Here is a 12,244-nt window from a genome sequence, read left to right on the forward strand (position 1 = left end):
GGGCTCGAACTCACGGACCACAAGATTGTGACCTGAGCCGAAGTCGGACGCTCAACCGACTGAGCCACCCAGGCGCCCCGAATCTCCTTTGAGCCTACGGGATACTCTTCCTCACAGTTGTCCCCGGCTGCCCTCCGGTAGCTATGCACGGTCCCGGTTGCCTTCCATGCCTCCTGTGACGTGCGAGCTACTGGCGAGTGGAGTGTCGGAAGGGCTCGGGGAATCCCAGAATAAAAAGTTGAAGCGTCATGTCCCACAGCCATTTGTTGCCCCTTTCCCAAAGGCAAGAAAGAAGATGTCTGTTCCTTAAAAGCTCCAGTGTGCCTTTTGGAAGCTTTCCCTCCATGGTGACCCCTTAATCGGCATTCTTAAGAGGGCAAGTAGCTGATGAGTGGGAAAGCTCTTTAGAAAGTCAGAAGTCCTAGACGAGCCATAGGATCGTATGCTGTCCTGCATTTGCTTTTGTTCTCCAGGCCTTCTGGAATTTTAGCGTGTCCTTAACTTCATATCGTGTGAGCGAAATCCTTAGAGGGTGTTCTGGAATGTCCTAGCAAAAGTCATCTTCTGGTGTGCTCTAAACATTTCCTCCAAATATCTTCGGACAGCTTTTTACCAGGCCCTGCCCTATACACGGGCAGGGGAGCACGGCAGCACCAAGAGAGAACGGTTGAGATCGGTGAGCGTGTCTCTTCTGATGGGTCAGGAGACTGTCTTTGTCTCTGTCTTCCTGTCTCCCCCTTCCTCCCTCCCCCTTTGTCCCCCAGACCAGATCCCCTGAGATTTTCCAAGGGCTGAGGGGTAGCTGGCTCTCACAGTTCTGACACTTGCCCTTAGGGTCACCTCCTACTGGAAAATGCTTGCTTGTGATTGCTGCCTCCCTGCCCGTCATGCTGTCGTGGGGAGCCGGCTCCCTCTCGGTCCCTGCTGTCCATCGCTCGTTACTGTGCACGTAAATGGTGTTCTGCGCAGTTGCTCAAGTCAGAAAGAGGGGTGTCATCCTCACCCCAGCTCTTCCTTAATCCCGGCCCACACCTGTGAGGCCCACCACCGGGTTCTGGGCACCAACAAGTGTCTTTTTCTTGGTCTTTTTTTCCACTTTAAGGAAGCGGCTCTGTACTTGTGGAATGTAAGTACAGGTGGATACGGAGGCGTTAGAAGAGCGCTTTGGGGGGGCGCCGGGCAGGTCACCAGGTTGTGGAGCGCCTTGTTTCTTTCCCCAAGCCTCAGGGGCATCGGGAGCTGCTGCAGGCAACACGCAGGGTGTCGCTGAGAGTCCAGACAGCGGTGTCCTTACAGTGTGTGCAGTTGGCGAGCTGAGGAGGAGAGAATGCGTTCGTGAATACGCTTCGGGGCTGAGGGATTGATTGGACGTGACAGAGAATGTGCTAGGATGGCCAGGGGGCCAAGGGGAGACCAGGCCGGGGATGCAGAAGGGGGAGCAGGGTCGTGTGTGTGTGTGTGTGCATGTGCGCGCGCGTCTGCCACGCTCTTTTACTGCAGCCCTCAGTAAAGATAAATGTACACCCCAGGCCAAGACCTAATTCTAAGTACCCATGTCAATAGGTTTTTAAGTTTATTTATCTAACTTGAGAGAGAGAACCGGTGGGGGAAGGGCAGAGAGAGAAGGGGACAGAAGATCCAAAGCGGGCCCTGGCCCCCACGTGGGGCTCAAACTCACGAGCCGTGAGATCATGACCTGAGCCAATGTCAGACACTTAACCGACGGAGCCACCTCGGCGCCCCGTCCCCATGACAGTCAATGATAAAGGCACACACGTGGCACTTACTAAGGCAGGCCCCGTTCTGAGTGTCCCTTGTGTGTACTTATTTCCTCATTACTCCTCACAACCCCGTGAGGTGCTGTCCCTGTCTCTGCTTCGCAGAGGAGGGAAACTTGGCCCAGGGAGTGGAGTGACTTTGGGGCCTCGCGGCAGACAGGCGGTGGAGCTGGGATTCGAACCCCCGTCCCCTGCTCCAGAGCACCTGCCCTTTACCACCCGCTGTATCCTCCCCTCACAGAAAAAAGTAAACGTGTCACAAAACAGTACTCACCCCCACTGTGTGCGATGCTTCGGATTTTTGCTGTTTTATTCCATTTTATCCCTCAAATGCTGGTCAGCATTGGTGTCCTGACCCTCTCTGATTCATCTCGATCTGCTTTTTGGAAAATTCTGTCAGGTCCTACTCCCCCAGCGCCTCCACATACCCCCACCTCCATCCCAGGCACTGCTCCCCCAGTTCAGGCTCCCCGTGACTTCTTCCCTGGACAGCTGTGAACCCCTGACGCCCGTCCTCCATCCATTCCCCACGTGGAGACCACAGTAATCTGGAAAATACATCTCTGCCCATATCGTTCCTGGATGTCAAACCCTTAAGTGCCCTGATGCTCTTCGGGGCCTAGTACTGGCTCGGTACGTGAAGGTGGTCAGTAAATGTAGGAGTGAACACATAATTCTAAAGCTTACTGCGTGTTTTTCCTCAGGATGAAGATCTTCTCCCAAGTAAATATTTTGAAGTGGACTTTCCCATGATAGTCACGAGAAAGCTGCACAGCATCAAGTGAGTATGGCTTTGACCACAGGAGAGAGCCCGGCAGGATTCAGGGGCAGCGTTCAGGAGGTGGCCGGTCTGAACACCAGAGACCTCGTTTTAGGGGACTCTTCCCTTTTACTCCCTTCCCGCCTTCCTTCTGGCCCCAAGGTCCCCATTCCAAACTGTCTTCAAAATGAAATGTCCCCTCCCTTGCAACTCTTCTGTCCGTTAACCTAATTTCTCTGAACACTTAATAGAAATGACCTGTAGTGGTTTAATTTTAATCTGAAATTTAAAAAAGTGTTTTAATGTTTTATTTTTGAGAGGGGGGGGTGGGGACAGAGTATGAGTGGGAGAGAGGCACAGAGAGAGAGAGAGAGACAGAATCCAAAGCAGGGCCCAGGCTCCGAGCTGTCAGCACAGAGTCCGATGTGGGGCTCGAACTCATGAACCGTGAGATCATGACCTGAGCCAAAGTTGGACACTTAACCGACTGAGCCAACCAGGCGCTCCAATAATCTGAATTTTCATGTGTGCTCCGGCTACTTCTGTATCTCCAGAGCGTAGAAAGGGGCCTGGCTCAGAGCAGATGTGTAGTAAATAGCGTTTGAATGAATAATGGGAGGCCAAACTGGCCATTTACTATATATGAGATAGTATGGGGGCCACCCTGAGTCCATGTTTTAAGAATTCTGCAGTTATAGATGGCGAGTTTGTGAATCTTTGCTGAGAGCTTTTGTAGCACCATGTGAAATGCTTCACTCAGATGATCTCACTGAGTCCTCAGAGCCGACTCAGGAATGACATGCTTTTATTAGCAGTTGAGGAAACCAAAGCTCAAAGAAGTTAAGCTAATTTCCATAAGGTTACCTGTTGACAAAGGGGTAGAGCTGAAATTTAAACCCTGACCTCAAGCCCAAGGTCAGATTTTCTCAGTGGTTTTTAACGTATACTTCTTCCCCTTCTTTTTATTTTTTTAAAAATTTTATTTTAACGTTTATTCATTTTTGAGACACAGAGAGAGAGAGCATGAACAGGGGAAGGTCAGAGAAAGAGGGAGACACAGAATCTGAAACAGGCTCCAGGCTCTGAGCTGTCAGCACAGGGCCCGACACGGGGCTCGAACTCACAGACCGCGAGATCATGATCTGAGCCGAAGTCGGACGCTTAACCGACTGAGCCACGCAGGCACCCCTTCCCCTTCTTTTTAAATTAGTCATTTAAACAAAATCTTAATTCTGACATTTAAAAAAAATTTTAGTGAACATTAAAACTTTCACCTTGTCCTTTAAAGATGTGTAATTCCCGCAAGCTAGAAATAGTTTCCAAGTTTTTTTTTCTAACTTATCCTATGGAAACAAGTTTTCCCCCTTTTCCAAATACAAGATTATATTACATGAAATGTGCATTTTATCTAAAAAAAATTTTTTTTAATATTTATTTATTTTTGAGAGGGAGACAGAGTGCAAGCTGGGGAGGGGCACAGAGACAGGGAGATACAGAATCCGAAGCAAGCTCCAGGCTCTGAGCTGTCAGCACAGAGCTCAACGCAGGGCTCAAACTCACGAGCTGTGTGCAAGATCATGACCTGAGCCGAACGAAGTTGGATGCTCAACCGACTGACCACCCAGGCGCCCCACATAGTGTGCATCTGAGATGCGCTATGGCATCTGACGCTGTGCAGCCACAGAATACGACCTAGCTTGTTAGGACACCAAGTCAAATAAGAGCAGGTGGGCTCTCACTTAAGCCTAGAGGAGGTTTCTGGGGTGAAAGATGTGTGTATGGTGGTTGCGATACTGAAATCGGCTCTCTGATGTCTAATTTTTTGCACATTCTGGAGGAGAGCAGAGTTATCACATAAATGTTACTGAACGTCAGGTCTGAGTAGGAATCAGTTTATTTAGTTGTCTGTGATTAATAATGGTTAAAATTTTTTTTTTAATTTTTTTTTTTTAACGTTTGTTTATTTTTGAGACAGAGACAGAGCATGAACGGGGGAGGGTCAGAGAGAGGGAGACACAGAACCCGAAACAGGCTCCAGGCTCCAGGCTCCGAGTTGTCAGCACAGAGCCCAACGCGGGGCTCGAACTCATGGACTGTGAGATCGTGACCTGAGCCGAAGTCGGCTGCTCAACCGACTGAGCCACCCAGGCGCCCCAATAATGGTTAAAATTTTTAATTGAGTGAGCAGAAGCGGGAAACGAGAGACGGCTTGGAAAACACTGGAACGTTTGGAGACACATCGCTAGCCTATCTTTGGCGATTCCTACGTCTTGAGTGTTTCATGATCAGTTTGTGACTTGATGTCAGATTCGGAGTGTAACGCTCACTGACGTACTCTGAGACCTGACCCACTGAATTTTTCATGTGTGTGCTTAGGGTCAGACGTGATTAAGCAGCAGGCCCTCTGGAGTCACCCTTGCTTTGAGCAGTAGCGGTACCTACTGGCCATTTCGGTAGTGGGTGTTTGCGTTTTTTCAGTAACTAAGCTACTTGACTCATTTCTCTTTCCCATCTTGCCATAGATACAAGCCTTTCTTACTACAACCCATTATAGAATTACATTCAGAGGACACACTGCAAATTGGCAAGTACCTTTAACCTAAGTAGTACAGTATGGGCTACCTCTCTGCTTTTCTTCCCCTTTCTTTTTAAAGATGGTGTGTGTGTGTGTGCGCGCGCGTGTGCGTCTGAGTCTGCGCGTGTGTGCACATGACGTCACAGAGTGTATACTTCTGCATCACATCTACTGTGAAGGAACTTGAAACAATTTTTTGTATGGCCCCTCTTAGATCTCCATAGGTCCCAATATTAAATCTTTTGAAAATCATTTCAGTGAGTTGCAAACATTTCAAATATAGGAACTTTTTCCCGAAAATCTTTCCTTGGAAAAATCCAGTCCGGCAGCCTCAGACCCTGACTCCTACATGGCTGCTTCGCTGAGAGGGAATGCACATCCCCACCAGTGTTGTCTCGTACCTGACCCCCTTCACCTGTTCCATTAGGTCCTTGGCCCCGGGGCTCAGTTTTTACCCGTAAGTTTTCATTATGAGTGTTTCCAACAACTCTTTCCTCCCTTCTAAGCCTTTAAAACTAAGATCAAAAACACTCTTCCTGAATGTTCCATTGTGTTCAGTGTGTGTCTGACTGAGAAGTTCAAGGGGCTTATTAATAATTCAGGTCAGAAAACATGCTCAGAGAGGATGGCCTTAGATGGTGGGCACAGATAACACAGAAACGTCAGGCAACTAGACAGGCCTCTACACCAGCACAGTGCCCTCTTCACGCTCCTAGCGAACAGACTCCCACAGAAAATAGTATCTCCCCCATCCTTTGTTTCCCTTGTACTTAACACTACTGTTAAGTAGGAAAAGCAGTTTTCAAAAGAAGAATTGGCCCTGTTTTCTTTTTTCTGTGTGATGTGTGTATGTATTTGTGTGACAGAAAATGTGCTTATGTTGTGTGTATGAGTTTATATTGTATGTATAGAAAAAAAGACTGGAATGTTCTATACCAAAACATTAATAGTTGGAAGATGTGATTTTCTTTCATTCCACCTTCCTCCTTCTTGATTTTTTTTTTCCTTTTTGGAGTGGGACATGTATTTCTGTAATGGAGAAAAAATAATTTAATTTTGAAAAAAAAATCCATTGAAATGATCACCTCTGGATGAATTTCTGTTGAAATGATAATCTCTTCTTGGTTTTCCAGATGGACACCTGTTGGATTCAAAGAGATATGCCATTATTGGAGCAGATCTCCGAGATTTACCTGATCTCGAAGAGAAGCTAAAGAAATGTAACATGAATCCACAGTGAGATATTTTTTTAACCTCTTACGCGTTTGTGATTTCATGCGAATGCGAAATAAGGTCAGGTGAAAGTGCAGCATGATACCCGTGTTCCGTTTTTAATTCTGAAATGTTTATCATTTCATTGCTATGAGGGAGGTTTTCTAAGTCTTTGAGAAGCAATGTTTCTCCTGTTTTCACATCAGAATCACGTGTATTGCTTTTATAACATACTGATGCCTAATACCATAAAGTTTGAGAGAAGATAATTGTACGTATAGAAACCTATAACTGCAGGGCGCCTGGGTGGCTCAGTTGGTTAAGCGTCCAACTCTTGATTTCCGCTCAGGTCATGATCTCACGGTTGGTGAGATCGAGCCCCATGTCAGGCTTTGCGCTGACAGCTTGGAGATTATATTAAGTATGCGTGTGAAAGCAGTTAAACGGAAATTGGCATAAACTATAATCTGTAGATTATTACAGTTGCAGTGGTAACCAGCAGCAACCCGCTGCGCACGTAGAAACACACCATTTGGGCAAATGTGCTACATAGCCAGGGAAATAATCACTTACAAATCAGGAGAGCTCTTGGGATGCCTGCATGGCTCAGTTGGTTAAGCATCCAACTTCTGATTTCGGCTCAGGTCGTGATCTCCTGGTTCATGAGATTGAGCCCCACATTGGGCTCTGTGCTGACAGAGCCTGCTTGGGATTCTCCCTCCCTCCCTCTCTGCTCCTCCCCTGCTTGCCCTCTGTCTCTCTCAAAATAAGTAAATAAACTTTAAAAAAATTAATCAGGGGAGCTGTTGATAGGGAAGTTTGCCTCACTTTTGGAGATCCACAAAATGGATAAGGAACAGCAGCTATCACAAGTATTAGAATTACATCCATAATTCTCTGGGGTTCATTTGTGCTCTGTGTTTTCCTCTGTGGGCTGTTTTTGCTTCGCTTAGATTTCTCTTCTGAAAAGTATTAATCCTGTTTTTAATATTGGCGATGGTGCCTCTTAAAAATATATTGTAAACGTGTTTAACTTTTCATTTTAAAATAATTCAAATTTGTAAAAAAAGTTGCAAAAATTGTACAGGAAATTCCCACGTAGCCTTCTTCACCTGGCTTCCCCATGTGGTAATACCGTATGTAATAATCGGAGCCTTTTACATTATAAAGGTTTTTGGAGGGGCACCTGGGCAGCTCAGTCGGTTAAGCATCCGACTTCAGCTCAGTTCATGATCTCATGCTTCGTGGGTTCGAGCCCTACGTCAGGCTCTGTGCTGGCAGCTTGGAGCCTGGAGGCCTGGAGCCTGCTTCAGATCCTGTGTCTCACTCTCTCTGCCCCTCCCCTGCTTGTGCTCTGTCTCTCAAAAATAAATAAACATTTAAATAATTTTTTAAATAAATAAAAACGTTTTTGGAACTGTTTTTCTCTAATTACCAACCTACTGAGGTTTTGAAACTTTTTTTCCACTCACTCACTTTTTCTAATCATTTCTATTGATATAATCTGGGGTTTTAGACTTAGGTTAAAAAAAATTGCTTACTTTAAACTTCTTTTAAATGTTTTTCTTTCTGATTTTCAACTTCATGTGCAACTTGGACTTCATTGTCTATGCTCTGGATTTAGTTCTCTCATTCTTTGTACCATGACCCAGTTGGGTCCAGAGAGCATTTGTAGATATATACATACATATGTGTGTGTGTATGTATATACACATACATATATTTTTATTTTAGAGAGAGAGAAAGAGAGCATGTGCAAGTCAGGGAGAGGGGTAGAGAAAACGAGAGACAGATAAGATCCCAAGCAGGCTGTATGCTCAGCATGGAGCGCAACACAGGGCTCAATCCCACAACCCTGGGAAAATGACCTGAGCCGAAATCAAGAGTCAGATGCTCAACTGACTGAGGTACCCAGGCGCACCTGGATATATATTTTTAATTTCTTTTAGTGTTTATTTATTTTTGAGAGAGAGTGTGAGCACGAGCCGGGGAGGAGCAGAGAGAAAGGGAGACACCGAATCCGAAGCAGGCCCCAGGCTCGGAGCGGTGAGCAGAGCCCGATGTGGGGCTCGAAGCCATGGACTGTGAGATTATGACTTGAGCTGAAGTTGGATGCTTAACCGACTGAGCCACCCAGGCACCCCTGGATGTATATTTTTAAGTCACTTGAGTTATACAACATTTCCTTGTCAAAAAAAGAAAAAAAAAAAAAAAAGGAAATCCTGATGAACAGTAACAGTGGATAGTCGGGACTGTCAGGTCAAAGCCAGCAGCACTTGTGGGTAGCCTTTCTCTCTAGCGATCATGAGTCCAGGCACTGAGTCTAACCGCATGGGTTACATTCTGACACTAACGTACACGATGTTCTTTTCAGCAAATCTCTTGGGTATTTTCAGTTCAGACAATTTACTTGTTTTGAAATTCCCCGCCAATAAAAATAGGCAAAAGTAACCTACTTGCTTTGTGAGAAAAATAGCAACCAGCCATGAGGAACAGCAGCGTAAAGGGGCAGAGAAGGAGGAGGATCCAGTAAAGGAGTCAGAAGGAGCCGGAATAAATCAGCAGAGCTCACATGATTTAGGGCTGCCTGTGTTCCCTTCCAACTGTAAAGCGTTTAGAGATTTCTGTAGGAGTTTATTGCTTTTCCTGTTTCGTAATTTGTTCGTTACTTCGGGTCTGGTAACTCAGACCGCATGCTAATGTGTCATTGGCTGAAGACTGTTCGTGTTGTTTTTAATTCTTGATGATAAAAGTTTGTGTGAGAAGAATTAGATTCTGTTAAAGGGATAGCAGTATTTCTGCATTTTATCAGTCAGCTTTTGATGTGCAACAAAATCTCTGCAGCCTCAGCGGTCTCGAACAACTCACAATTCAGAGCAGTTCACAAGTTGCTCAGGTTTGTGTGAGGGGACCATTTGGACTGGGCTTAGCTGGGTGGTTCTTCCACTGGAGCCAGCTGCAGCTGAGGTCCCCTGGGGTTCACTCCTGTAGCTGAGATCCCCTGGGGTTCCCTCCTATGTGGATGCCTCATTCTCACGCACAGGGCCTCCCCTCCGATAGCAAGCCAGCTTGGGTTCATTGCCACACGGGTTCAGACTTCCTAGCAAGAGGGCAAGGGCCAACGTGCAAGTGATTTTCAGCTTCCGCTTGCGTCGTGTTTGCTACTGTTGTATTGGCCACAGCAAGTTACAGGCCTAACCCAGATTCCAGGGGAAGGGAACTAGACTGCCTCGGAGCAAGGGGTCTGCAGGGCCACCTCATCACCATGTGCGGGCATGCCGGGGGAAAATTCGTAGCAAGCCAGACAAAACCTTGCTCAGTGCTCGCGTTGTTACGGTCTGAAACTTTGGGTCACAACGGGGCTCTCCACCTCTTACCGCCCTGATAGTTGACGTGCTATCCAGGGCTTCTCCTCTTCCTGCGGTGTGCACCCCAGGGTTTTCCTGCCCTGCCAGCACTATCCGTGGCTTTCGTTAGAGTCCCGATTTGATGAATACATACTTATGTGCCTTTTTTCTTCTCTGAAGATTGCCGACACTGCTGATAACGGAATGTGTGCTGGTTTACATGACTCCGGAGCAGTCGGCCAACCTTCTCAAGTGGGCAGCTAACAGTTTTGAGACAGCTATGTTCATAAACTACGAACAGGTAAAAGGAAGCTCAAGACCTTTGCGTGCTGTATGCGTTCGCGTGGTGGCTAACCCTCTCTGAGCAACCTCAGTATAAATTTCTACTCACTCTTTTCCTTCCGCCTCTGGCCACACACACATCTCCTTTTTAATCGATTCTAGCAATTCCCAGCGTTCCTGATTTCTTAACTTCCTGCAAACTCGCAGCCAGGGTTTTTGGAACTTCTCTCTTGGCCTTTACAAAAACTTTGTAAAGTTCACATTTTACCGTTGTATTAATTATAGAGTCATAGACCGCGATGGAAGGAATTTTGGCTAACATATGGGTGTCAGGGTAGCGAACCCTGATTCCTTCTGAGGCAGGCAGGTGATGCAGTGGAGGAAGTTGGCCAGGTGTAAGGCAGACAGGAGTGCTGGGGACTCTGGTGAACCACAGTTCACCCCTGCTCAGTGCCACCTCGTTGTTCCCATGTGGACATGGGAGCCTGGAGTTGAGAACCCCCAATTTTTCAGGAGAAGCTACAGTGTAGAATTTTAATGTAAAATTCCTAATTTGTAAGATCCCCGAGTCTGGCCCGCTGGTTGCCTGTTTTTCTCTTGTGATGTGGTGGGAAGGGTTCTGTTTTAGAGCTTTGGAATTATTCAGCGTGGGTCCGAGCCCTGGCCCTGGCTCTTATGATTGGCCGGGTGCCCTTAGGCAGAATGGTAGGGTGGTTGGGAGTCCATGCTCTGGAGGTAGATTGCCTAGCTGTGTGACCTGGACAAGTTTCATAACCTCTCCGTGCTGTCTCTTTATCAGGAAAATGAGAATAATAACAGTCCCGACGTTAATAGGTTGTAGTGAGGAGTAAGCGAGTTAATTTGTACAAGAGCATTTTCAGGATTGCCCGGCTGCTGAGCAGGTTATTAGCTGTGATTTGGATCTTTCTGAGCCCCAGGTCCTTGTTTTTGTTTTTGATTAAGTTTTTAAAGTTCTCTACTTATTTTGAGAGAGAGCATGAGCAGCGAAGGAGCGGAGTGGCGGTTGGGGGTGGGTGGAGAGAATCCCAAGCAGGCTCTGCGCTGGCAGCCTGGAGCCTGACGCGGGGCTTGATCCCACGAACTGTGAGATCGTGACTTGAGCCGAAATAAGGGTTGGATGGACGCTCAAGTAACTGAACCATCCCGGTGCCCCCGCCAGGGCTTTGTTTATAAAGGGATAACTTCTCTGGGCTATTATGGGAGTTCATGAGATGATGTGTAGCGGGGGGCGCACGTGACTGAATACATGGCGGCTAATTTTATTGCTTATTTCATTTTAACTTTATTGATTTTATTTTTTTCATCTCATTTTATTTTTAAATTCCATTACGGATGAGAGCAGTAAAGGCTTTGCCCCGTGTCACATAATTATGGACAGATCTAAGGCTACACCTTGGTTGACTTTCTCACCCCTTCATGCTCCAGGCCACATTCCCGTAGAGGTGGTTCTCGGTTGAGTTTTGTTCCTTCCCTCTGTGTAACTGGGGGCATTCCTCAGACTCAGTCTTCAGTCCTGGTGAGTGGACATAATGGTAGCTGGCCTCATCTGGCTTCTGTAAATCCTGGCAATCTGTCTTTGCTTGCAGGATACCAGGACTGGGGAAAATGAATTCTGCTTGCTTTCCTTTTTAAATTTATCTTATTTTTTTAGCGTTTGTTTATTTTTGAGAGAGAGAGAGAGAGGGCGCGAGCACGGCAGGGATAGAGAGAGAGGGAGACACAGGATCTGCAACAGGCTCCAGGCTCTGAACCGTCAGCACAGAGCCCGACGCGGGGCTCAAACTCACGAACTGTGAGATCGTGACCTGAGCCGAAGTCGGCCGCTTAACCGACTGAGCCACGTAGGTGCCCCTGAATTCTGCTTTGTTTTCACACATTGTGGGTGTTCACCCTGCTCTGTTCACCTTGTTTCATTTGTGCGCTCTCTTATTCAACATCATATAGCAATGGTGGATGAAGTGAATCTTGACCATGGACCCAGTCACTTGGGAGCAAGCCTGGGGATGTGTCCGTTTTCACTGAATTCAGCAATTTCCTAACAAATGCAAACCATCAGCCTCCTCAGGTGTACTAATTGCTCACATGCCTTCCATGATTTCCTAATCAGTATTTTAAAATGACAAAAACCACATGAATGATGAAAAAAACTTTTTTTTTAATATTTATTTATTTTTTAGAGAGAGAGCGAGCAGGGGAGGGGTAGAGAGACAGACACAATCCCAAGCAGGTTCCATGCTGTGAGCACAGAGCCCAGTGCGGGGCTCAAACC

General features: G+C 46.7%; 1 protein-coding gene and 1 long non-coding RNA gene across 4 annotated transcripts in view; one reads left to right on the plus strand and one right to left on the minus strand.

Moving 5' to 3' along the window:
- Nucleotides 1-12,244, minus strand: part of LOC128774853 (uncharacterized) — a 46,257-nt gene that overhangs the window by 31,594 nt on the left and 2,419 nt on the right. The gene's annotated exons all lie outside the window — the stretch shown is intronic.
- Nucleotides 1-12,244, plus strand: part of LCMT1 (leucine carboxyl methyltransferase 1) — a 40,948-nt gene that overhangs the window by 21,475 nt on the left and 7,229 nt on the right. For all 3 annotated transcript variants that reach the window (XM_053894294.1, XM_053894293.1, XM_053894292.1), the window contains 4 exons: nucleotides 2,483-2,559; nucleotides 5,061-5,122; nucleotides 6,247-6,349; nucleotides 9,853-9,973. In XM_053894294.1, coding sequence (XP_053750269.1) covers nucleotides 2,483-2,559; nucleotides 5,061-5,122; nucleotides 6,247-6,349; nucleotides 9,853-9,973 — 363 coding nt within the window. The remainder of the gene's footprint in view (nucleotides 1-2,482; nucleotides 2,560-5,060; nucleotides 5,123-6,246; nucleotides 6,350-9,852; nucleotides 9,974-12,244) is intronic.

This window comes from Panthera pardus, unplaced genomic scaffold (genome assembly GCF_024362965.1).
Source record: "Panthera pardus isolate Hobbes unplaced genomic scaffold, ASM2436296v1 HiC_scaffold_5, whole genome shotgun sequence".
Taxonomy (NCBI): domain Eukaryota; kingdom Metazoa; phylum Chordata; class Mammalia; order Carnivora; family Felidae; genus Panthera; species Panthera pardus.